Source organism: Xenopus laevis, chromosome 8L (genome assembly GCF_017654675.1).
Source record: "Xenopus laevis strain J_2021 chromosome 8L, Xenopus_laevis_v10.1, whole genome shotgun sequence".
NCBI classification, from domain to species: domain Eukaryota; kingdom Metazoa; phylum Chordata; class Amphibia; order Anura; family Pipidae; genus Xenopus; species Xenopus laevis.
Window position 1 is genome coordinate 107193715 of NC_054385.1, and position 27574 is coordinate 107221288.

Below are 27574 nucleotides of genomic sequence, written 5' to 3' on the forward strand. Positions count from 1 at the left end.
GGGCAGCATGAGGGCAATGGAGGCTGATTTTAGGGTTGTGATAACACTACAATTTTAGCAGGGAAAAAGCAGTTGAAACTTTTGTTAGTGCTGATAACCTTTAAAATACAAAAAAGGACCATTGTAACAAGGCTAGAACAAGCATGTGTATGGCTATATGTAATGGGCACAGTCATTATACATTTTCTCATACACATACACACTGGGGGTCATTTTTAAAAACTGGGTAAATTTGCACTTGGGCAGTAACCCATGGCAACCAATCAGATGATTGCCTTTACTATTTGCCGTTAATAGTGTAAAAATGTGGTGTAAAATCAATGGCATATTTGATAAGTGGTGTGATTTTTACACCTATTTAAAAGAACTTGTTTTTATACATATTTTTAAACTGTCCAAATGCCATCATTTACAGTACCTCCCTTGGAAAAAATATGACGTATGTAGCCTCCTCAATGCCACAACAGAAGCCCACTGGATCTGATATACTGTATAGTGGCAGGGCTGACATAATAAATCTTGTAGGGGGTATATGATTGGGGGGGGGTCCCATTATCAGTACAGTGGGCCCTCTAGAAGGTAAGTGTTATGTTGGCTATTTCCAAGAAATGGAAATAGCTGCCCCAGTCCATACCCCACACAGCAGTCCCGGATGTATCCCCCTGTTGATGGGATCCCTGTATAGTAGATACTATTTTTACAGTGTATCCAGCAGATTTTCCCAGAATATTTCTGTAAATCCAATGTCCACATTATTGCAGCAAGGAGCTCACAAAGCAAAATGTGCTTTGCTTTCCAATTCACTTTTTAGTTAAAGGCAGCATATTGTTACATTTCCTGGCTAGGAAGTAAAGTATATATTCTCTCTCTCATTAAACTTTTATTATGCAACAAGATTATCTGCCATCAAGTGTCGAACCTGCTTGGACCTCCCCCTTACCCTTAGCAGCTCTGCTTCAAGAGACTTTTACCCCAGACTATTTCCCTCACCACTTCAACAGACACTTCCCTTAATTGTTCTATGACTTCTGTTAGTATTGTACATTATGAATTGACTACCATATCTGTAAATGTGCACATTCCTTTGTGAAATTAATTAGCACCGCTGTCCTTAAGAACACTTCTGTCCTGGATGGAGGTCAAGCATGTGAAGCGTTTGAACTGCCTAAATGAAAGTCTGAGAATGACTTGTGTATAGAAACTCCAGCTATGGGGTTCATAACATAAACAACTCATATGAGCTGGACAGGAAGTCTAGTCTGTTGCCAGGAAACCATGTCAACAGCACACAGAAACCAAACCGTGTATTTTCCAGTCACTGTGCTATGCACCTGCTATTGTCTTTTACATGTGTATGGCGGCATTCACACTGATTCATTACACATACACAAGAGGAAACTTTTATAACAATGCATATTACCAGTTATATGGCTTAATTTAAAATACAGTCAACAAGCATTTGTTTCCTAAAGGAGAAGTGGAAAGTTTACCTGAAAATGTTGTTTTTAAGAGTAATGTAGGATGATTTGCATTTGGCCTTTATTATGCTTTTTTCCTAATTATTTGAAATTATTCAGACAATTTCTGGTTTCCAGGCAAAGTGCCCTCAGATTTGTATTATCATTTACATGGCTTATCTCTTTATTTAAGCCTTGATCGTCCAACCTGTCAATTTGATTGGCGACCCCTCTTTTGATTGGCGACCCATCCTTAACAACATTTGACTAAAGGTGGCCATAGACGTAGACATTGAAGTGGGCGATAACGGACTGATCCGATCATGGGCCCTAGGGAAAGAAATGGTTCTGGTAGTAATATAAAGAAATGTAATGGGTACGATGAATCACATAGTAGTAAGATAGGATAGACCCAAGGGTGGGAGAATGAGGGACTTGGCTAAAGTATGAGAGGGAGTGTAAGTAATTTGGTGAACAGACTGGTTGAAGAAAGGGAAAAATATAGGGCCCGGTTTGTGGAAATGGAGGGGTCTGGTGGGAAAGAGAGGGACATGTTTACCTTTAGCGGATGGATAATGAAAGGGTAGATATCTTCTGTCTATACATGTATATGTTATTTCACACTTTATGTCCACTGGATCTTTCCATAAAATATAAAGGCCCCTAAACCTTCTATTATGTGTCCCTTTGTATTTTCCTAAAGGAAATATGAAGTGGTATGTACAATTAATTAAATGTCACATTTCCCTAGCATCAATTAAGATGTTATTAAACATACTTGAGGCTTTTGCTTTACACAGGACCTCAATTGTTTTCTTCCTTCTTGTGACATTGTTTCCTCCCACTGCCCTACAATAGTGTTATAAACTCAAGAGAAGACACTATTAGGAGGTAGTACCTAATAAGTGGTGTGGTTTGATGTCACGGAGGTCTGGGTGACCAGGCAAACCAGAAGCAGGAACAGTTGACTTATAACTTGTACACAGTGATACTACAAAGAATGTCTACCATAGGCAATCTTTTGTAATGTAGTAAGTAGGGATGCACAGAATCCAGGATTCGGTTTGGGATTCTGCCAGGATTCGGCCTTTTTAAGCATTTGGCCTTCTGCCCGGCCGAACTGGAATCCTAATTTGCATATGCAAATTAGGATTTGGTTCGGTATTCAGCCGAATCTTTCCAAAATAGTGGATTCAGTGCATCCCTAGTAGTAAGCACAATGCAACAAGAATATGTTGTTTAATGGCTCTATATGTCTTGTGATCACCTATTATATATATTGCCTCATCATCAAAAACAGGAACAACTTGCCTTTACTGTCATATTCATCTAGTAACAACTCTAGAAGTACGTTAGTAGCCTCAGGAGATCAACTTATATGCTAATATGTGGTGCAGCTTGCCAAACACCACTTGGCAGGTTGAGAATGGATGAGAAATTTAAGCACATATTAATAAATGCACATATATTTATAGACAGATCCTGGTAAAGCAATTCATGCAGTTTATAACATATTTATCTGGTACCCAGATAATATACAGTATATATATTTACACATATAATAGACAAGAGCCATGACTAACCTGTAAATTATATCCTTATAAATGGTGCTTAGTGATGTCATCAGTTATAATCGGAGATTAGTGATGTAATTTCTGTCATGACTCCCTGAAACTTGTGTATTATAATAAATAAAGTACCCCCTTTTGAAAAATATGGGCATATTAGATATTTATATAATACACAAAAGCTATGAATATCTTGTAAATTATTTCCTTATAAACAGTGAGTTCTGATGTCATCAGTTATAAACGGTGAGTTCTGATGTCATTTCTGTCACATGACTCACTGAAATTTGTGTAGATGTTACCTCGGCCTTCGGCCTCGTGTTTTTATATGGTCATGAAACTCCTCGGTAACTTATGATATCCTTATATTTTACAAGAGGGGGTAATTTATTCACTATATAACATCTATATAACATGTAAAAATCCCATGGAGGTTTTAGCAATTTAAAGTTATACTGGCTGACTTCCCGACTCACATTAAAAATCCTGTTAGGAGGGCATTGGAGCACTGATGTGGTCCTTGCCCCATAGACCCACAGAATTATCCGATCTTTGGCCCCTGGGCCAGCAATCTTCTCTGCCAGATTTTCCCCTGCACTTGGGTAGCCACATTAGATTAATATTAATTTGTCTGGCAACCTCGCCAAATGACCAAATCTTTAAATCTACTGCCAGCTTTTAAAGAATAGCCATATTATGTGCAGCTAAAGTGGCAAAAAAGAACACCTTACACAGAACCTGTGTTATAAATACTATTTCTGTAGTGATATATTGCATATTAAGGAGGAAAACTAAATTCCTCCTGCTCTCGACAGTTACATTTCCCTTTGGATCAATAATCAGACACTTTGGGATTATAACAGCTGCACTGCAGAACAAGTTTCTGAAACTATTTATGTTGTTCCCAGGCTTGCTTAATAGCAGTAATGTTGATTTCTTGGAAAGAGTCCTCACTTTACATGTAATGAGCAGGGACAGAGAACTTGTGCATATCTTGTTGCATATCTACAAGACTGCGGTTAGCTAGGGCAGCTGGTAGTTTTAGTTTGGCAATAACTAACTAGAGAGCCACAAAATGTATATGTAGGAGACATAGGTCTGCTTTATAAATCACAGACATTTCAAATGCTTCAGTTCAGACATGTCCATCCTGTGGCCTTCCAGCTGTTGTTGTTCTAAGACTCCCAGCATTCCCTGAATTAAGAGGGAGGCAAATAGGCCATTTCTTGTTCCGTTTTGCATTGTGAGGGTTAAAGTAAATAACGAAAAAGATATGATGCTTATACCATATTTTAGTGCCCTGTGGGTGATCTCCAGTCAGGGCTGTTGGGAGCATAAAAAAAACTATGTCAGGTGCTGGCAATGCATTGTGGGAAGTAAAATATTTTATGACTCAGAAGCTAAATATAGAGAGCGATATAAACAGGGAAGGAAGGCCAGCCACAAAAACACACGGCCACGCTGTCCCTTGTTTCACTCACGCGATCCCTCCTCTTCACCTCCCCCTCACTCTCGGTTCCCCCTCCCTTTTTTCTCTCACCCTGTCCAACCCTTTGCTCTGGAGTCTCACTTGCAAATAAAGGAACAAAGAGCTATGAGGCTAACTTTTTTATCTATTCTGCACAGAGTACCATATGTATGCCGGAAAAGTTACTTTGCTTGATGAACAGCAACACCTATGGTACCAATGGTACCAGCACAGTTTCTGCAGGGTTGGATTGCCCTGCCAGAGGATCTCCTGTGGGCCCCAGTCTGGGTAAATTCCCATTAGCCCATTACAATTTCCAGCATAAGACGATAAAATCTCTATACCATTTGTCACAGTCTCCATCTAATTATTTTAAGAGTGAGCCCTGGATGTCAGATTCTCTGGTATGCCCTAGCACAGGAGGAGCCGTACTTTACTAATGCAAGGTCTACTTTTAGTGATGTTGTCCCATTAGGATCTACATCCATAAAAGTTTTGTTAGCATTATGTTTTTTTTTATGGAAAATATGAAAAATATTGATTTATGAGAAAATGTATATTGCTACATTTAACAAACAACTATTTCTTATGTAACCGTAACATAATAAATATCTGAATGAAAAGCATGAAACAGGAGGGTAATTTAGACAAGCTGTTTGTTTACAGTGTCTTGAGATCTACTGATCACCAGCTAAAGGTCTACTGGTAGATACCGATCTAACTATTGGGCACCTCTGCCCTAGCTGGCTCAGTCCGATACAGAGTGTATCAAAATGGTCTTTGGCTGTGGGATAGCAGGTATAGTAGGGAGAGATGGTGCCTATAGTAACAGTGGGGATAATAGTCTCTGGGAAGGGACAGTGACTGTGGGATAGCAGGTATAGTAGGGAGAGATGGTGTCTATAGTAACAGTGGGATAATAGTCTCTGGGAAGGGACAGTGACTGTGGGATAGCATGTAAAGTAGGGAGAGATGGTGCCTATAGTAGCAATGGGGATAATAGCCTTTGGGAAGGGGCTGTGAGATACCAAGTATAGTAGGGAGAGGTGGTGCCTATAGGAGCAGTGGGGGTAATAGTCTCTAGGAAGAGACTGTGGCTGTGGGATATCAGGTATAGTAGGGTGATATGTTCCATAGTAGTAGTGAGGATAATACCCTTTGGGAAGGGACTATAGTTATAAAATAGTATGTACAGAATAGCAAGATGGTGACTGCATACTTTGTTTTAGTGTTGACCAAAATATGTTGATGTTGAATTTCCCAGGTCTGTCTGGGGTCCTGGTGCAGACAGCCACCTTGCCCATAATAAAAATAAGCAGCTAACCTTTAGAACTGTATACGGTGTGACAACAAATTAGAAATACAGTAATGGCGTTCCTTTGCACACAAATATATCTTTTAATAAGTTTGTAAATTGTATTGGAAGGTTGCACTGAATTCAAGATTAAGATTTTGCTGTGCAGCCATTACAAACTACTAGCGAGCAGGGCCCTCCCCTCCCTGTGGCCCAAGTTATTAGTACACCACCTGCCTAGGCATGAGTGCTTGGCCCTATCAAACAAGTAGAGTTTGGAACAAATATTTTTTAAAAATACCTAACTAAATTGCACTCCAGACCATTGCCCTGATCCATCCAGCCACCCCCTTATAACATAAACTTTCCCACACACCAAAAAGCCCTGGCCCTATGTGGACCATGAATCAGAGCAGGCCATTTCTTTGGCTCTATCTGCTCTGGGACCCCTGACTAGGTTTGGGATTGAATCCCAATAATTTTTCAAAGAATCGTCCCAAAATTCCAACTTCAAACGAAGTCATGTGACTTGAATCCAAAAACGATTGATTTGGGGTATCCCAATTGTATTGGCTGTATTCATTTTCATGCAGCTTCATTGGATCACATTTTTAAATAACAGGCTGCTTTTCAATGTAAAATCAGATCCAACATGCCAATGTAAAGATCAGATACAACTTGTCTGACAGAAACCAATTTGCATGTGGAATTATACAAATGGATTATTTTCATGACGTACAGTGGCACCATAAAACAGTTACTTCCAACACACACACAGTCACATCTAATGAAAACACTAGGAGCCGAAAGTACAACCAATCAGAATCACACATATACAAAAAAGTAAGTCAGTTCGCACAAGGTCTAATATTCACCAAAAAAAAAAGCAAGCGTTTTATGCTTTCTGACGGTTTCTTAGCTGAAAGGACCCCTTTTCACTTCCTGTTCTGCAACAACAAACCCTGGGCTGCTTCCAATGATTTCCTAGCGCAGGGCTATGAGGGAGAATTACAATGAAAGAGTTATGCAAGTGGATCTTTCCTGTGACTGGTGATACTTGCAGAATTGCATCCATATCAACATCTTATTGTGTCTGGAATCCAAAACAGGCAGTTCCATTCTAGTGCACGTATGCCCTGTACCAAATACAACATACACATACAAACTGTTCTGGGTACACAAACACACAAACTGTCAGGATCATTGTGGTTATGAGCTGTGGATATTAAAGGGTGGTTAAAAGTTCATGAGTCTTCTGTCAGTTGTTATGGGAGCCCAGCGGGTAAGAACTTACAAGCCACACCCACTCCACCGTGCCAACCTCAGTCTGCTCCACCCTGTGCTTCAGAAACAACTCTATCTGGGGCCAGGGAAAAAAGGAGGGAGTATGGCCGGGCGAGTGTGGTGTCAGTTTGCTTTCACCATCTCTGTGTTTTCATTTATTTTTCTTTTATTTGGCCACGTTCTGTCTTCCACCCCCCCCCACCTATTCCCTGACACAAAGTCACTGGATTAAAATAAACTGAGAGAAAGGAGTCAGATTTCTGTAAAACCTGTTCTACCAGCAATGCTCCTGAGAAAAAAATAAAGACAGTACAAAAAAAAAAAATTATTATGGAGTAAGATTATGGTTTAAAGCTGGCACTCATAGCTTGATTTATTGAATAAAGGACAACTGAATCCTAAAAATGAATGTGGTTAAAAATGCCATATTTTATATACTGAACTTATTTCACCAGCCTAATGTTTCAGGTTCTCAATAGCAGCAATGATCCAGGACTTCAAACTTGTCACAGGGGGTCACCATCTTGGAAAGTGTCTGTGACACTCACATGCTCAGTGAGCTCTGAGCAGCTGTTGAGAAGCTAAGCTTAGGGGTCATCGCTAATTTATCAAGCAGAAAATGAGGTTGGCCTGTAATATAAGCTGATGCTACAGGACTGATTATTAAATTCTGATGCTAATTGCACTGGTTTCTGTGCTGCCATGTAGTAATTATCTGTATCAATTACTAATCAGCCTTATATTGTGACATTTCTATTCTATGTGTACTGTATATTGTGAGTGGGTCCCTAAGCTCAGTAAGTGACAGCAGCACAGAGCATGTGCAGTGGATCAGCAGAAAAGGAGATGGGAAGCTACTGGGGCATCTTTGGAGACACAGATCTTTACTGCTAAAGGGCTGTGGTTGCCTTGGGCTGGTACAGAAGCACAAAACACATTGTACAACATTTCTAGCTACTTCATTAGTTAAGCTTTAGTTCTTCTTTAAAGTATATTCGGTGCTTAGAACAGGCTTTTCAGCTGATGTGGTAAATATAAATATAGTAAAGGAAAGGTACCACTTTGATAATATGTGGTAAAAGCTGTGTGGAAGACATAAATGGCACCCAGTGATAGAACTGTCACTGAAACAACTTATACAGTAAGTAAAAATGCCTGTTCTAGCAGCCTTTCCTGCACTACAAAATATGATGGCTCCAAAAACCAGGGTTGCTGCTAGGGTAGGGCAAATTTAGAAAACGTTCTTTTGATATATTTGCTTCTTATAATCCTACACAAGTGAATAAAGAGCAGTGAATATTCCCAGTGGCAAACCCTAATGATCTCAACTTTCACTCTTCGACAAATACGCCCCACTGACTGAATCAGCAGAGAACCCACTGCCAGTTTATGAAAGGGTAAAAGTAGTATTTGGTAATATGCTTTCATCTGTGTTCAGTATGCGACTTGGCCAACTATAGCCTCTGCTATTCTGATTCTCCTTTGGCCAAACCTCCCTATTCCCTAGTAGTACTTCACTTGCAGGCTGTGGCCAGATTCAGTTCACGTGATGTTCCTATTGAAAGCTAAGGGGAAATTTGGAACTGGATTAAGGGTTTATATTTCCTCACAGAACTGAATCTGGCCCTTGGTGTTGGAGTGCCTTCTGTTCTTAGTTTGCACTTTCTTGGCTGTTTAATCAAGTGTATGTGTTTAACTCAAATCTTGTCTATTTTTCTATAGTCACCAACTGTTCCTAATTGCAACTGGCTGTTTATAGCTGAAAACTGCCAAGCCCATCACCTGGGAATGTCCTGCTGATCCATGGCTAACAAGGAAGATTGGTCTGTCAGCATCTTTCCAGCAACAGTTAATTTGGAAGTTGTTGGCAACAAAGCACACAACGCATATAACCACTAACACTCTTGTATCACCTTAACACCCAAATATAGGTGTCTAAGGGAAAGAACCTAGGCTACACCCACAAGCTGGAGCCAATATTTGCATTTATACAAGAGTTTATGATTTGTTTTAGTTGTAAGTGTGAGCCTTCTTCCATATCAACATACCCTTTTCTGTTCATAATTAACTGACAGCGTATACATCTTTATAAGTCCCAGATTTAAAAATGTTTAAATAGCATTGAATTTGTAAGTGGTTGGATGGAGATACTATGAATGTAGCGTCCTGCACTGTATTTCCTATTTGAAGCACTAAAAAGTCCTAGCTTTTGAATACTTTTGTGGCCCTGTTTTGGTGTCTAGTACTGTGGCTCTACCTGTCCCACACTTGATTCCAGAGGCAGTTTCTACCAATTACAAAGGTTTCCTTCATGCCAAAGCCCTTAACTGATCTATAAGCATCACATTTTGCCTGCTGACCTAAGGTCCAGTGGCCAGGGTGGTAGTGTGCCTGAATTAAAAACAAAATGCTTAAAAAATTAGCCTGTCTCTGGATTCTTGTATAACTGGCAGTAAAAAAGAGGGAGCAGATCTCTTCCAGATTGGCCAATGCACAAAGACTTTTCTGTGCTGATTGGGCATAGAGCAGGTGCCAAGGGCTGCAGTGTCTATTTATACTCATAGAAGCATTCATTTGAACTTTCAGATATAACATATATTTGGACACATTGATTGTTGGGATGATTTTTCTGCAAGCAACTAACACCTACATACCTACCACCTACCACCTACCATCTACCTATAAAAAACAATTGGTTGTGCAAGGCTGAGATCTGTTAGGATGAGATTGCATTTGAGTGTGATCTAATAGACGATATATATATATAGTTTCTCATGGGATTCCCAAACCAAACTAAGATCTGACCATAATTTCCCAGAAAACCTTCACATTTAATGGCACACCAGGAGATTAATCACCAGCGATACATTATTGCCAGTGGGAAAGCTTTAACAGATTAGTTGTCCAAAGAAGCAGATATTTATCACTGGTGATAAAGGGGTTGTTCATCTTCAAACACTTTTTTCAGTTCAGTTGGTTTCAGATAGTTCACCAGAAATTACTTTATATTTTCTATTTGTGACTGTTTTCCTAATATTGAAGTGTAAAGTGTAATTTTCACCTTCTAAAGCAGCTCTGGGAGGGGGGTCGCCGAGTCTCTAAACTAAACTGTTAAACAATGAAACTGAAAAAAAGTGTTTGGAAGGTGAACAACCCCTTTAATCTCCTGTTGTGCCACTGCCCTAAAAGGGGTAGTATACCTCCTTGTTCAACAAGAGTCTAATGGCTAGAGCTTGTGCTAAACATACTTTTTGCCTATTGTTTACTCCATGTCCTTTGTTTTATTAACAGTCCATTTTACAGGGGGATTATCTGTGCAGTGGTGATCTAATTATCTACCTCACAGGGGCCAAATGCGGAGTAAATCCAAAAGGAAAAATGTGAGGATCTCCAATAATCAAGAGCTGAATATTTTTTTAAAAAAAAGTAGAAAATTTATTAGGACATAAAACCTAACGCGTCTTGTGCCCCTACCCTAACTCAGGAAATAATATAAGCATCAATTTTTTTTGTGATCAAAACAATAGGCAGAACGTATATTTAACAAAATATATTGAACTCATGCTGAATGAGGGGGTATACTGCCCTTTTAAATACTAGCAAAACAATTTTTTTTTTTTAAATCTTCTTAGTACATAAAACATATGCTATCAATGCCACTGATTCACCAATGCTGATAGTAATAATATTCATAGATCACAGATTCCGTTTCACCCAAAACACCCATCTCAAAAATAAAATGCAGAGGAGGTACCCAGATTACGCCCATACATACCTTCCTTTCCAAAGGCCAAAAATAATCCAGCATGGTTGGGGGTACAGATCTGTGTGTGCCCATGAATGTACCATGATCCTGCCTGTGAAATACCACTTCAAAAAGAAAATGATTTAAATTTAATTCATTCTCTTTGGCAAAAAGCACTGGCCTGAGGAAAAATGTGTTCCATGTATAAATTGAAAAAATGTACAGTAGATTCTACACTCTTCACCACTGTGTAAATAAAGAACACAAGGTAAAGTTAAAACTATATAGGTTTCCACAAGACTGTTAGATATAGGCAGTTTTATAGAAAGGTGATTAACAAAACTCTACCAGTATAGATAAATAGGTGGTTAGTGAATTCATGCCAAAGATGAGAGGCAGGATCTTAAAATCTTCCCTGTGTTTATGGCATTATTTTAGGGCAGGACCCTAATGTTTCCCTGCTGAGAGAGGTGCTGCTTGTGGTTGAACAGTGTTACACACTTATGCATTTCATTTAACCTCTGATTCTTAGAACAGATAAAAAAAGTAATGAATTACTCTGTGCAGATGAAACCTGTGAAACTGGTCTCCAATACACTGTAGTTTGCGGGCGATCCGATGCTCTGCGCTCTGTTCCTGCCTCTGGTTCTCTACATCTTCTCCGAAACGAGCGGGAGAATTCAGAGGGAGGTATAAGAGGTATCCTGCATGTCCTGGAACACAAAGAAAGAAACCCCTCAGTTCTGAAGGGAAACCATTGATATGTTCATTGTGCACAGGAAGTTATGAGGAGTGCTTTACCCAGAGGAAAAGTATCAAATAACTTGATTTATAATGTTGAAGGCTGCCTATTAATCATTTAGACCTCAAAGAAGTCACTGGCAGCCCCAGCTTAATACATGAGTTACTTGTCATGCAGCTTTCCATTGCTTTGTATATTGTACTTTACTGACATCTACATTAACACTGTAGAAGTTTATGACCGTCATATTTTAAAGTATCATTTTGATCACTGCACCTCTGCTATGTTTTGACCCCCAGCATTAAATTGTTCCCCAAGTTCCCATCAACTCTAAACAATGTAAAGCAACTAGTGCTCTTAGATCTTGTAGAGAGTATGCACAGAAATACAATTATTGGCAACTGAATTTTGTGTATATATAATATTTTCTGTGTGATCCACAATTATTGATTGCACTAATTAGGGATGCACCGAAATCCAGGATTCGGTTCGGAATTCGGCAGAATCCTTGTGCATGGCCGAACTGAGTCTGAATCCTATTTTGCATATGTAAATTAGGTGTGGGAAGGGAAATCATGTGACTTTTTCACACAAAACATTTTTCCCACCTTATCCTTCCCCGCCCCTAATTTGCAAATTTGGATTCGGAAGGGTATTCAGCCGAATCGTTCACAAAGAATTCGGGGATTTGGTTGAATCCCAAAAAGTCAAAATATCAAAATATGTGTGTATATAACAGGTACAAATTTAAGGGGAATGTTAGTTTAGGTATGCACTTGCATATGCCTGATGTATTTCTATTCTAAGAACAGGTGACCAGATTACAACAGTTCCAAATAATCTCAACTGAATCAACCAATGGGCTGGCCTCTGCTCCCTCCTGTATCGGTACCGAGACACACTGCATCAGCATGGGTGCAGACTAGGGTTGCCACCTGGCCGGTATTTTACTGGCCTGGCCAGTAAAAATGATGCTTAAGCCCAATGTTATTATTAGGGAAAAAGATAAATATATAGGAAGGCCAGTATTTTCCAGAAAAGGTGGCAACCCTAGTGCAGACACATGGAGCAGATTTCACTCCAAGTATATAATTTCAAGACAAAATCCACTCTGTGTGTCTGCACCCAAACTGACACAGTGCCTCTCAGTGCAGACACAGGAGGGAGCAGAGGCCATTGGATCTTCCGATTCTCGGCTTGTGTTTATGTGTAGGCCAAGAATCAGCTCCGTCTGGCAAAAGCAGGACATAGAAGTCCCGCGGAGTGAAGCCGAGTGTCTATGAATGTTTTTAGAGAAAAGTGGAAACAGCACTTTTGATACTCCCTCCCTTCTCCTGTACAAGCCCAGTTAGAAATTGTTTGCCACTCTTGTGTTTATGCATAAATTGGCAGTGAAAAATCCTGGAAGCCAAATTGCAGATGATGATCAAGGCAAGCATCCAGTTTTCCTAATTAGAACCACATTATTTTCCATTTTTAGTTTACATCCACACAATTGTTGCCCTCTTCCAGTTTTGTGTTTTCAGAGATTTATTAACGTAAAATCAGTGCACTGATTTAAGGAGATGAATAACAAACAGATTCACACAAACAGTAGGACCCACCCATTTATTTTTTTCCCTGGCTAAGCAATGTTAATGCTGAAAAAGACATTTTAGTATATGGTGCCTCATCCCAGAAGCCATATATATGGAAAACCACTGAACTAATAAATGATTGTGTAAAGAGTGAGCCATACTTACATTAGGACTGTTAAGTATTTCCTATGCTCAGCTCCCTCAACAATAATGATTTCATATGTGTTTATTAAAAGGCCACAGGTACCTCTGCTTTTACAACACATTCAATTGTGCTAATAGGATTATACCCCTGATGTTTTTTTACAAAGAACTTTAAAATCACAGAACATTTTTAATAAATCTATATTGGAAAGTTGCTTAGAATAATGTTTTCTGTTATTAGCCATTTTTTTTATTTTGGGGTTGACTTGCCCTTTTATGTTTAGATTATTGTTTTAGTAGACTTGTGGTACTGTGATCAAATTACAGAAAAAAAAAAAGATCTGGAAAACGCCAAATCCCAGGCATTCCAGATAATAAATATAATACCTGTATGAGTAGTAAAAATGATACCTCATGCCAATTTTATTGCTGAAATCTTAATGTGTTCATAGATCAGACATATTAGATAGTGTAGATAGGGGCTTTATATTGCTAGACTACACTTTCCAGCATGATTTAACTCTTGATAATATGACAGAGTGTGCTGGCAGTAGTAGACAAGCAACATTTGGGTGCAGCAACAGTGTTATGGAAGGTAATGGTATTTTAAAAACACCCCAACCTTCTCCCGTGGCACACAGCACTTCTGCAAGACTAATGAGTTATTGTATAAAAAGCATTCTGGAAAATAGAGGCCAGTATCATACTCTAAAAAAGTCCATGGAATCTGTGAGATACATGTAAGATAGGAGCATTAAATGAATATCTCGGATAAGGCCTCCTTACCATAAAAAAGTCTTTGAGGGGTTTCAGACACCCCACATGGTAGCATGATGTCCTGGCTGATGGAAGGTGACCCCAGAGTCTGTGTAGCCTTGTCCTCGTAGTCTGCGCCCCTGAATCCAGGGCCACAACAGTGAGAAAGTGGGAAGAGGTGAAAGCGGCCCAGCAGGCACGTGTAGGACTGGCTCTGGTTGAACACTGTGGAGGAAGTCATGGTCTGATCTGAGTATCCAAAGTCATCAGGATAAAACACATCGTCATCCAACTCATCCATATTCAGGTAACTTTCCGGTTCCATCCTAGCAAAAAAGCAATACACAAGTTAAGGCTCCAGTTTTTCATCAAAACATGCCCCCAGCTCACCCAAACTCAGTCACTTTCACAGCAGCTCCTTCTCACAACCCCTCATGGTGGTTCTAACTACACCAAGTACCCTAGCAAATGCACAGTCCCCCCCATACAGAAATGCTTAGCTATTCTTTAATCACAGAGAGCAGAGATGTATAGAGGCGCTCATTGTTTTTATCCCTTTGTTTACATCAGAAGTAATGATTAATAGGACTTTCTGTGTGTGCCACTGGTTTGGATGCCTGCCCAATGACATCATGGAGTGACCTTCACCCACCTGTAGAAATGAACCCTGCCCCATTATTATAGTCTATTTAATAGCTTTCATAAAGGCTCTACTCAATTCGGTTGCACTGTTAAAGGGAATTTATAACATTAATGAAAATCACCCCTACCATGTAGGCAACGAAGATAATATATGGTGCCCAATTTCAATCTGAACCACAAAGGATTATTGATAATTACCCCTTTATTTGAGCTCCCCATGTAGATCCTGTGTAAAACTTCAGTTCCCTTTTAGGTCTGCCATCCTACACTCGAAAGTGATATTAGATGCAGTCTCTCTGGTACATGCTGGGAAAGCAGCCAGCAGGAAGTGGAAGGGCTGGTACAAGTGTTTTGGGGAAAATTCTTATTAATAGAAACTTTTTTTAAAGAAGTGATTAGTGCAGTGGTAATTACTTGTTCTTGACACTATATGTATCCTTTATCACTGCAATAATGCAAAGTAGTGGAAACCCTCACTGCACTGACTCTTCCTACATGCATTGGCTGTGAGATTGCTTTACCCTTTGTTCTGGTAACTACTGCCCATTAGTTCCCCACTATCCTTGATTTTTGGCACTGCGATGATCTCTCATATGATGAATGCCCACTGGTGAATAAGATGACTTAAACATGGTGCCAAAGTTGAGTAGTGCAACTGTGTCTATATGAACAGGAACAAAGGCTAACATGTTACTTACAGCAAACTACCCCTTAATTTGTGCAGCCCTAGGACCGGGCCTTTCTGGCCTTGCCACAAATCCAGGCCTGTGTTTATTGGAAAAAAAAATAAAGAAGCGGAGGGAATAAATTGGGGTAAACAAGTTTACTGAAGAAGAAAAAAAATGAAGCATCAGAAAGAAGAGATTTGTGAGAGATAAGTGGAGGAAAAAAAGGGTAGAAAATGGAAGAGGAGAAAGTGAGAAAAATGGGTTTGAAAGAGGAGGATATTTATAGGATATAGATGAGGAAATATCAAGGTAACAGTAAAAAAGACAATATAGAAAAAATAGAACAGCATTCATAAATTGCTACTTGTCTTGTATGTTTGCTTTTTCTACTCGTAGGATACAGTAGGAGAGAAAAGACAAGGATGGGTTAGTAATAAGTAGGGCTAATTTTCGGCCCCCTGAGGAGGCCTTGCTAATGCCACCCCCTTTCCACCTACCTTTCCAAACTTCGAGGTCAAGGGGAGGCTGCATTGCTAGAGCAGAGAGCACAATGGCACAAGAAGGGATGAAATTCCTATTTTAAAAAAATTAATTTAATAAGGAGCAGCATTTGTGGGGCATTTCTGTCTGAGCAATAAGATGAAACTCCAGCACACGGATGCTTAAGGGTTCATAACCCGTGTTTATTGTCAATGCCAAACAGGAAACAACGTTTCGGGGGCGTACCCCTTCGTCAGGTGCATTTCTGTCTGAGACAATATTCTCACCTTACCTCATGAAGATAAGGGTTAAGCAGAAGAAAAAGGAGGTGGACCATTAGGAGCACCAATGAGTTTAAGAGTTTAAAATACAGACAATAAAACCCTAGAGATTTTTACACTGCGTTGGTAAACTGCTGACAGCTGACGTTGACAGCCCTGATGTAAACATTTCACGCAAAAAATTCTTCTGTTTTAGTTTCTTTAAAAAAAAAAAAGGGCAAAGGTAAGGAGGCAGCTGTTGGAAAATACCATCTCATATCAGTGAGCTTACACTGTGGTTAAACAAAAGAGGTTTCGCTGGTTGGCCTTGGGCTGTAAACTCTCTGACCCCCCCCTCCCCTGTGCCACTGTTTGTTTACCTGTGGGGAATAGGTAATAATAGGACACAAAGTCCACACGTAAAGGAAAAGTTGAAAAAAAAATGCTGCTGTGACACAGTCTGCTGTTGCAGGTTGCAAGTCACCACCAGATAGAGGGCTGTGAATTACAGCCATTTAAATGTCAACAATATTTAATCTAGTTATAATATTTTAAACTAGAAACATGTAAGCAATGGCATATGAGGAAATGAGTCGCCCACAATAAATATCCTCTTCTGCATATGTTTTAGCAACAACAATTTACATTATTGCCGGTGCAAAGGTTTATGGAGGAGAGCAGAAGAAGAGATTTATCGCCCCAAGGCAGCGTCAAATTATTTCAGTTCAACCACTTTCCTTTAGTAAGGTCCCCATTACGCCCCTGAAATGAGTACAAATATAGGAAAATATATGTCAACCACAGTTTCAAAAATATCCATGACAGCAAAAACATATTGACCACAGTAACTGACCTTCAAGCTGGGTTTCCATGTGTATCTAGGAAAGCAAATAACCACTCTCCCCAATTCTCACTCTTACTTGCTTTCAAAATGAACTGCCACTGCTCAAAGCCCCCACCCCAGGTGAGCCAGATCCTCTGTTTTGAACATATTCCATAAAATGTATTGTGACAGAATCAAACTAAAGCAGAGTAATCAACAGGGTACCACTCACCAGCCAAACCCCATCAGACTAGGAGAGTCCACCCATCCATGTAAATAACCAATTATGCAGCTTTGGTCCATGGCATGAGGCCATGACAAAACATTATCCCCATGGCATTAATAAACTGTTACCTGTGTTGGGACAACAATCTATGACTCCAAGAATAAAATTGGTACATACTAGGAGATATGCACACATTGCTATGCACAATGCTCCCAAGCTGATACAAGTTCATAGAATGAAGTAGCTTAGTTTATGTTTATGTGCTATAAACATTCTTTTGAAGGCGAAAAGAAGCCTGTTGACCTTCAGTTGATAGCGCTGATCTAAAGGTTTTTGAGAATCCTACAACAACTGAAGTCTTCAGGTTGGTATTCTACTTGTTGCCCCATGGTATGACAGATGCCACAGATTCAATTCTTCTGCTAGTGACTCTAATGTGTGGATTTTAACACAAGCAAGTAAAATCAGTGGTTCCTTGTGCTTCCTGATCTGCCAATGCTTAGTGTCTTAAAAAGGCCCATCACCATACTTTTTTTTCTGCACAGATACAAAATACCTCCCAAAAATCAGTCAGTAAGGCTGATATTGGCCAAACTTTTTGTGTTCACGTTGGTCACCTACAGGGACAGTCTGCACCATGTTATCATAAACCATAGGTCTATCACACAATCTCTGCTAAATGAAAAAGCTTTATTTAGATTCTTTTGACTGTATATGGTTAGCCACATTGCTGCAGATTAGGAACAAGCCATGGACCTTTTCTTGCAGATTTATTTCAGGAGTTGCAAATGCCTTCACAGTGATGAGAACTCTTTGATTATCAGTTTCAGTTACAAGTAACTGTGAGATATTATTCATTCTTATACTGCACCAAGTTCACTGCAAAAGCAGTTCAAGAACAGGTTTCAATTTGCTGCAAATGTATTTGTGAGACCGAGAAGCTGGAAAGGAAGCAGAAAGTAGAATACGGGGTTTAGAATGTAGGTGGATTTGTCCCACATGGTCCAGTCAAGCAGAACAAAACATACCAAAAGTCCTGACCGAGGACGGCAGTGGTTGTTCTTCTCACGAACAAGGCATCAAGTTAACACTGCCACAGAGAGGTTTAAATGTAGTGCAAAATAGAACTGGTTACTGGTATGACTCCTATGTGACACGCAAAACCAAATCCGGTTCTGTGTCCTCATCTGAACTTAACATCCGCAATCATGTCCTTACAGAACTCTCTACCATCTTTGCTCTTTCTAGCCCTTCCATATTTCATAACCCATGAATGATCTTGGTCCTCTCTCCCATCCCACCCCACTCTATCCCATCTGCTCCCTTTCCCACCCATCCTATAGATGCCATCTGCCTTCTTCTGTTTTTCCATGAAGCCCTCCATCCCATTCCACCCATGTAATACTACCTGATGTTTTACCAGGACTACCCTACAATGAACACTGACTGGAATCCAATCCTGCTGCTGCAAAACTAAAGAGAAACTTTTATATAATAAATATATATATATATATTACTGCTCCCATTCTGTTACTGAGTTATTTAAAAAATTGCATACAGGGTCCTTTGATCAGAGGTTTAATTAGACGTGAATGTGCCACTAAGATAAAGTAGGATCTCTTCAGGAACCCCTCCTATCACCTAGGGTAGATAACCTGTTTCTCACACACATAATACAATTGCACACCAGTCACTAACTCCAGCACATCTTTTAAAATACCAGGGACTTCCAAGTAATCACTGAATTCCACTTTCTTACTGTTGTGGGCCCCAGTAACATCCGAACACTGGCTAATCAAAACATTTTGTTCAGAAAGTCTTCCCTTTGCTAATATAACAGAACCTATGAAGGCTTTGCAACAGATGTTAAGCCATTGTCAGTGGGATTAGCCATTCAGCCACAAGTGAGGGTAGTATTATTACAAATTATGTATGGCCCTTCCATTGTGCACAGGAGAATTATTTGGCTGAAAAAAATGGAATTTTCAAGAATGCTGTTACATTTACATTTGCTTACACTGGAACCAAGGGCCATAGCCCAAGCCATGAAAAACAGCCCCAAACCACTATTCCTCCTTCCCAAAACTATTGAATCAGCACTAGCCATTCAGCTGGCCAAAACCAGACATCCTTCAGACTGCCAGGTGGTTAAGAGAGATTTAGCACATAGAACCTATTTCTGCTACTCCATAGTCCAATGGCAGAAACCTTTACATCACTTCAGCCAACACTTACGGTAACATGTTTATTCTAGGGCACTGTGCAACCGCTTGCCAATGCAAACCCTAATAGTTGTTATGCCCACATTCCTTCCAGAGACTGTTTGAAACTTGACAGTGAGCAATCAACTATAGGCTTCATCACACACTGGTAACTTTATTTGAGTTTATGTGGTCTATTTAGATGTTTCTTACAGGTGGCCAGGTCTAGTAGGGCAGATGTGCGACTTGCTAGAACACTTTCAATTGTAAAAAAAAGTTGGAGAACAACACAAGCATAAAAATGATCCTGGGGATGCCAAATAAGGGCTATGATTGCCATTTGGTAGGTCCTATATGTCTGGAAGTCTAAGGCTAAGGCCACACTAGGCGATAGCGCCGCGATTTGACTCGCGGCGACTTTTAAGCCGCAATCGCTGGGGAAACTTTTGCGCTGGCGTCTATGGGGAATCGCGAAAAATCGCCAGCGTAAAAACACACGCGGCGATCTTTTCTCTACTGTCGCTCGAAATTGCCTCGCTAGGCGATTTCGAGCGACAATAGAAAAAAGATCGCCGCGTGTGTTTTTACGCTGGCGATTTTTCGTGATTCCCCATAGACGCCAGCGCAAAAGTTTCCCCAGCGATTGCGGCTTAAAAGTCGCCGCGAGTCAAATCGCGGCGCTATCGCCTAGTGTGGCCTTAGCCTTAAGGAGGCTCTGTTTGGCAGTACACATGATTTTTATGCAACTAAAGCTTGTGTCCACGTGCTCAAAAATAACCACCTGCGTTGAGGCCACTGAGAGCAACATTCAAGGGGTTAGGGCATCAATGTATTAGAAGGTGACATCCTATGACAGCGACACTTTGACAGTAACCGAGATCTTCAGGTTGCACCAAAATTTCTGCCAGTGTATTTTGCTCGAGATTACATGGCTGTTGTGGCTTAATTGGGCAACTTTACTTATTAGAAAGGGTGTCCCGAAACCTATGCAGGTATGTTGCTAGTACACATTAGGTGTCCTGTGTTGTTATATGTTAAAAAACAACGTGTACCTCTATGTACTCCCATGAGCCTGCAGCTTACACTTTGTATAGGAAGACTGAATGATAGCATTTTGTAGCCCGAGTTCCTTCTCCTCACATGACCAGCACAGTGTACTTAGTGAGGTAACAAAAGAGGAAGTAGTGAGCTGCAGATTGCTATCTCTAGCCCGCATCTGCCTCCCTCTTTGCTAGTGACGTGATTCAGTATGCAGCCAGCTGTGAACTTAGGCCTTACAGTGATACTGACACTAAAAAACTACTTTTTAACATATGTATGTACATTAAAAATTACCTATAGGTCATGTTGATAGTTTTTTGCAGAGAGGTTTGTTTTTTTAAGTTATTGTTAGTTGAAGTTTCTAAACCTGACTGTTTTGCCAACCTGACTGTCCCTTCTCGGCCTGTTAAATTTTCTAATGCTAACGGACTCCTGCTGCACAAATATGGCAGCCCCCTCATATAGGAACATGGGGCATCAGACAGGTAATGTAAAAGCATTGTGCAAATACTTTATGGCAAAGTTATAAGTAGCTTTCAAAGGCAATATTATGATAGATGTAAAACATTTAATTTCTGGTGTCAGTATCTCTTTAAGGACCTTGCTAACATACTAAAACAATTATTGTACTTGCTTCCCATTCCCATCTGCCATATAGGCCCCTTCCTTCATTCCCAGGTTCTTCTGCTGTATACTATACCTAGGATGAGGTAGATTTGTTTGTCCAAGACACTGAAAATATTATGTGTATGGCAAATACTGTATCATCTATTGCAAATATAAGGTCAAGGAAGTCACCAAGAATCACTAGGAAGTAGAGCCCCAAAACAAAAAAGCAGGTTAACTGGTTCCTAAAAGCCCACCAAATTTTCTGTGGGCTATCACCCTAAATTGTTTATTATGGAGCAGAAAATGAAGGCACAAGCTTTTGGAGACAGCCCTCTTCCTCCAGTAAAAATTGATATGGCCTCATGTCTGCTCAAGGGCTCCAAAGACCACCTTTGCTGGTACCTTTAATACATAGTGCCACACTCAGTAGGCATTAGAGGGCTCCAGGTGTGCCGTTTTGCTCCTCAAGAATGACTCCCTTGCATATCTTGACTTTCTGTTCCCTATACATAATAGGAATATAGGGTAGGATTATGGAGGACAATCCATTAGATCTGCTCATGTTGTTCTAGGGAAAAAAGTAATTAATATCTAGCCAAAGCCTTACTCCTACAAAACATAAGGACAAAGGACACGGCCATCACAAGCGAGGAACAGAGTAGAGTCTGGGCTGTGCTGCTATTTTAATAGACTAATGATAGTTTTGCCTGGGGCACAGGGTTCACAGCGGGATGCAATATTTGTTCCACGCGATTTCAATCTGTAGCAAATCAATAGCAGCTCAAGGAAAAGAGTATTGTGGTGTTTCATAACAGGCAGAGATTACAGTTATATAATTGAATCTCTTCAGTAAACGCTGATTATATTTACTGATAATTCAGCAACCAGGAAAGCGAGGACCTTGCGTTGGGCCTTAAACACCAGAGATACTCGTTCCTCTCTCTATGGTCACATTAAATTAGTATATTTTCACAGTGTCTAAGTGCTTATATGGGGGCCAAATACAAACAGGTAGCAACAGGTGACCTATTTTATATAGGTAACGCATAACATCTGATCCCTGTTTATCTTCCTGTGTAAAGGTGCCCATACACAGTAGTGATGTGCGGGCTGACCTGAAACCTGAGGGGACCCACATGTTGACCTCAGGTTGGGCGGGTTTGGGTTGAAATTTGCCCAACCATTGCAGGTTAAATTTGGGTGCAGGACAGACTGGGGAAGTACACAGTCTTAGAACACAGAACTAGCGTACAGAGCGAGAAAGACGCAGGTATGGGTCGGGTGCGGTTTAGGGTCAAGTGTAGGTTGAGTTTGCTAACCTGCATATCACTAATACACAGACCAATGTCAGTATTCAACCATTTAGCCAACAGGCTAAACAGGTTGCACCATACAAGGGGCCAAATACAGCATGGCCAGAACCACGCCAAGTAGGGTTGCCACCTTTTTAGGAAAACTTTACTGGCCAAGGTGAGGGGTGGGTTCACGAGGGGGAGGAACATGACACAAATGAGCGGGGCAGTGATGTCACAGGGATGGGATCATGCCATTGAGGGGGGTGGGCAGAGGAGTGTGGAATCGGTAAGTATTGTAGCTAGAAATAGGTGGGCTGGGTGGATCAGAGGCAGCAGGCCCGGATTTGTGGAAAGGCTACCTAGGCCCAGGCCTAGGGCGGCAGGATTTTAGGGGGGCGGCATGCTGCCCAACCAAACCCACATTGGTTCAAAAACACTGGGGATACGCTGGAGATACAATCATTTTCTAAATTTCCATGCGCCAATCCCCATTGCTCCTGTCCCGCTGGAGGGGACAGGGGCGACGAATGGCAGTGGGCCTAGGGGCGCCCACTATGTAAATCCGGCCCTGAGAGGCAGGCTGGGAGCAGTTTGACTGGTGATCACAAATTTACCGGCAGCTACATTGTCAGTAACTTTGTAATACCGGCCCTGGCCTTGGCTGGTATTTTTCCGGCTAGGCCAGTGAAATACCGGCCAGGTGGCAACCCTAATGCCAAGTGGTACTGCTGCCCAAGGCAGCTGCATACCCCTAGTTCCAACCCTGGCCTGGACATTTTTTTTTTTTTTCGTATAATAGATTTTTATTAAAGTTTCAAAAGGCAAGGATAGGGGTACAGAAAGTGGCCTGGACATTTTTACTGTTCTGATTCTGACTTCTCTTCACTTTCTTACTGCTGATGTACCATACACTGACAGAAGTAATGCATCGGCAGATAATAGTTTCCAGCATGCCCAATGTCTAGGCCTGGCAGACCACCATTCTAGTACCGAATATCAAACAAGATAGTACATAGTTGATACATATAAACCCCTTTTATCCTTTGGTCTTCCTAGTACAGGTATGGGACCCGTTAACCAGAATGCATGGGACCTGGGGTTTTCCGGATAATGTATCTTTCCGTACTTTGGATCTTAATACTTTAGAAAATAAACATTAAATAAACCCAATAAACTGGTTTTGCTTCCAATAAGGATTAATTATATCTTTGTTTGGATCATGTACAAGGTACTGTTTCATTATTACAGTGAAAAAGGAAATTTTTAAAAAAATTTGGATTATTTGATTATAATCGATATATGGGAGACAGCCTTTCTGTAACTCTGAGCTTTCTGGATAACAGGTTACAGGATAACGGATTCCATACCTGTATTTCACTCGGCTTTTGATTTAATTGGCCCTTGTGTGTATATCTATCGTAAAATGTAACATCAAATGGGGTGCTGTGCCAGATGTTGGAGCTATATTCAAATACAGGGATATATAATTAAACACCTTGTGAGCCACAGAATGGGAACATGGGAGTAAAGGGGGAGAAGTTTGGGGCCACATTTTATATATTTATTTCCCGGTTACACTTTGATTGTGCTGTTTCCGGAACAACGTCACAAAGGAGGTAGTTTGTTTATCAGGGGAAGGTTCCTGCCAGCAACACGTGAGGCAGTGGCTGCCAAAGGACAAATGTGTGTCGAGCGCTGAGTCATGTTTGGAAAGAGAGCAGTGCAGGCGATGAAGCCGATGGTATTACAAGCAGCTGACGGCGGCTCCTAGCGAAGCAGGAACAAGCACACAATAAAAAACAATTGGGCATGTCTGGATAATTTCCACCACATCTGACCTAAGAAGCCCTGCGGTTCATTGGTGTGCCACGGCCATTAGTGCAAATTGGTCTCAGCAGAGATATCCCGCTGTGGCACAGACGCGAAAAAAGCCCCAGACACAGCTGATTGCGTAACAGGAAAGGCCGCCACTCAGGCAAGAGGGGCCACGCACTTTCGCTGAACTACAAATGCAAGCCATGACATCCAAGCGGTGGCCCTACAGATGACTATTGGAAATTCTGTTGAACAATTCTGGGAATTTGTAGTTAAACAGCAGCTGGGTGGCTCCACATTGCCCACTGTTTCCTATTCCAATAAAGCATAAAAATAAGTTTCAGGCTTAGCATAAAAGAAGTTATAGGCCAGGCCAGTAATTTAGTTTATACCTAGTGGGCCTCTTGCACATTTGTACATAACAGACATATCATCAAGTTCAACCTTGTGTCAGATTTTTCTGATTACTTACTTAAACTATATTTTTGGTATATTGGACTCGGTCGAAGATCATAGAAGTATGGGATTCTGTACACCAGTATAAATACAAGGGACTATTTCTTCCCAGTAGGAAAAATGGGGGGCTGCATATTGCTGACAATTTCTACCAGCTGTATAGGAGAAATGGGGTTTTGTGGTTTTCTTTTCATATGCTAAGGAACCTGATGGCAAAACACACACAAGCAAATGCAGTGAAACTGGAGGAAGAGGAATTAAAAAAACGACACCACTAGTCCCGGCTTTCAGCTGGATCTGCGCGTTCTCATATTTGATATAGAACAAAGTGATGAGTGCGACTATTTCTCTCTCCTTGGCCCTGGCAGTGGTCTCTAATTACAGAGGTGCAGTGCACACAGCGCTATAAAATGGCTAAAGAGCCCCCAGGCTTTTTCTTTTCATTGTCACTCTGGATTCTCTCTACAAACTACAAGTCATTTAATCCCAGCTGGATCCTGCTGTGCGGAGCTCAAGTGTTCATCAGCGCGGCACACAAAAACAGATGTGCTGTGTACATCTGGCAGCAGGTCTAGTGCAGCAGCAGCAGCAGCTACTACCCAAAGCCTGACCTCCGCTGCCAGCTTATCCTGACTCAACCTCTTGGAAGAGGGTCATTCTCCCCTGGCACCAAACATAATATCAGCCTCTCTGATCTCCAGACAGTTGTTTTATTACTCATATGTTTTGTTTCCACTCAAACACACGAGTATGAAAAAAGGGTCTGAGGATTGAAGTGCACCCCTCTAAAGACCAGGGGGGAGTAAGGGATAACCTAGTCTGCAGGTTAAAAACATAAATGCCCCTGCTGATGTTTTATTGAACTACAGCTCTCAGCATCCACCAGTTGCCTTTGGCAGTCAGTGGGAGGATGTAGTTCAGCAACTGACAGTTAAGCGACCCTAAGAATGTGTGCGGACACCTACTCCCCATAAAACTGCCATATTATAGTCCCTAAATAGTCACAGGTGACTACAGACTAAGTGCACAGTAACAAGTTGTGCACCAGGGGCAATAGAAGAGATGGGGGTGGGAGTAATTACCAGAACTTAAAGGGGCTTGTTCTGAACTTGCCCAAACAACCCAACAGGGGTCCACTCTGCACCCTTCCAAAAGCTCTTCAGCTGCAACTGCCAGCACCCCAGGAAGCTGAGCTCATCTACTAGAGGGTTTAACTCTATAAGTGCAACGATAAATTGCACTAGCGCAGCAGCTCTTTTTATAAAAACAGCTTAATTTCAACACTCAGTTGCTGCCCATCCAGAGGACAAACAAGTCAGAAAAGAAGTATGAAAGTAATGTAATGTAATGAAAGTCACCCGCGTCCTGTATAAGCAGCGGCGCATCATTCAGTTACTATATCATACCGGACACCCCGGCTGCCAAAGTGGTTTGACCCGGCTAGCTGCCGTACTGTCCAATACAGTGGGAAGAGACCATTGTGGTCCCCAAAAAGGTGTGCAGCCCCACTGATCACTTACTTTTTAGCTGGGGATCCAGACAGGGTGCTGTGTGTCCTCTCACCTGCAGGGTAGCGGCCGGCAAGCTCCTTGCATGAAGTCTGTCTGTGAGTGTGTTTTAGAGCGGCTGGGGAGGGACCGGCTGTGATTGGCAGGCGGAGCAATGATTGCTTCACATCCCCTGTGTCCTGTATCCTTGCTGCCCTCTCTCTCGTTTCCCGCTCACTGTAGAGTCTCGAGCTGCAATCACTTCAGTGTTAGCTTTGAGTCCATCCTTCATCCCATGTTATTGCCCCCACTCACATATTCTACTACACAGCACTAGCTACTTATTTACATAAGCCTGTTACTGTATTACCTGCATTATAACTATTTCTTATCCCAGCTCTGTATGTCCATTACTCAACTTGTGCGTCTCCTGTATGTATACAAAGTATTTCTAAAGTAAACACTCTGAGAGACCTGACTGATGCCAGCCTCTTTCCTCTATTCTCCCAGCGCCATATTTTCTGTCCCCCAAAAAAACACCAATAGACTAATTCAGGGGTCCCCAGCCTTTTTTTTTTTTTTACCAGTGAGCCACATTAAACGTAAAAATAAGTTGGGGAGCAACACAAGTGTGGTTTGTTGTGTAATGGCTGCATGAACCTGCTAATAAGGTACTGTTATACTCAGCGCTGATTCTTACCTAAGGGCCGCCTGACGCGTCTCCTTCAATGCCGCCCCCCTCCCCGACTTACCTGTTGGGAGGGGAGGCAGGAACACTAATGCGGAGAGCACAATTGCGCTCTCTCGCATTAGTAAAGCCGAATTTCCGGTTTAAAAAACGGAAATTCGGCTCTTAAAGGTACCAGGAGCAGCTTTTTGCCGCCCCTGGAAACCTCTCCGTCATTGCCGCCTGAGGCGAGCGTCTCAGCTTGCCTCATTGGCGGCATGCCCATGGTTATACTCTACTCATCCTCTGCTACCAAAATATAACAACAAGCATGCAAAAAGTTCCTGGGGGTGCCAAATATGGGCTGTGATTGACTATTGGTAGCCCCTATGAGGACTTGCAGCCTAAAGGCAATACACAAGGTTTTTATGTAACTAAAACTAGGGATGCACCGAATCCAGGATTTGGTTCTGGATTGGCCAGGATTCGGTCTTTTTTAGCAGGATTCAGCCAGATCCTTCTGCCTGGCCGAATCCAAATCCTAATTTGCATATGCAAATTAGGGGCTGGGAGGGAAATCACGTACGTTTTTAATCACAAAACAAGGAACTTAAAAATGTTTTCCCCTTCCCACCCCTAATTTGCATACGCAAATTCGGATTCAGTATTTGGCCGAATCTTTCGGGGGTTTGGTCGAATCCAAAATAGTGGATTTGGTGCACCCCTAACTAAAATTTGCCTTCAAGACAGTAATTAAAAAGGGGAGGTGATCTATCAAAAATTCTGTCTCGAAGAGACGTGTATTGGATCTTTAATCTTAAAACTAGAATACCTTGCGGCATGAATTCTGAATTTGATGTAACATGTTA

General features: G+C 41.2%; 1 protein-coding gene and 1 long non-coding RNA gene across 3 annotated transcripts in view; one reads left to right on the forward strand and one right to left on the reverse strand.

The window, feature by feature from the left end:
• LOC121397166 overlaps positions 1–9493 on the forward strand; it is a 59259-nt gene extending 49766 nt beyond the window's left edge. The window contains exon 2 of the long non-coding RNA XR_005963547.1: positions 8794–9493. This is a non-coding gene — a long non-coding RNA (uncharacterized LOC121397166). The remainder of the gene's footprint in view (positions 1–8793) is intronic.
• Positions 1–26838, reverse strand: part of bmf.L (Bcl2 modifying factor L homeolog) — a 35920-nt gene extending 9082 nt beyond the window's left edge. The window contains exons 1-4 of one of the 2 annotated variants that reach the window (XM_041573373.1): positions 26072–26838; positions 14066–14361; positions 11375–11559; positions 10847–10941 (exon numbers count right to left, since the gene is read on the reverse strand). In XM_041573373.1, coding sequence (XP_041429307.1) covers positions 10847–10941; positions 11375–11559; positions 14066–14360 — 575 coding nt within the window. In that variant the 5' untranslated portion in view covers position 14361; positions 26072–26838. The remainder of the gene's footprint in view (positions 1–10846; positions 10942–11374; positions 11560–14065; positions 14362–26071) is intronic. The other variant, XM_041573374.1, reaches the window with a different exon arrangement.
• Positions 26839–27574: the final 736 nt, after the last annotated feature.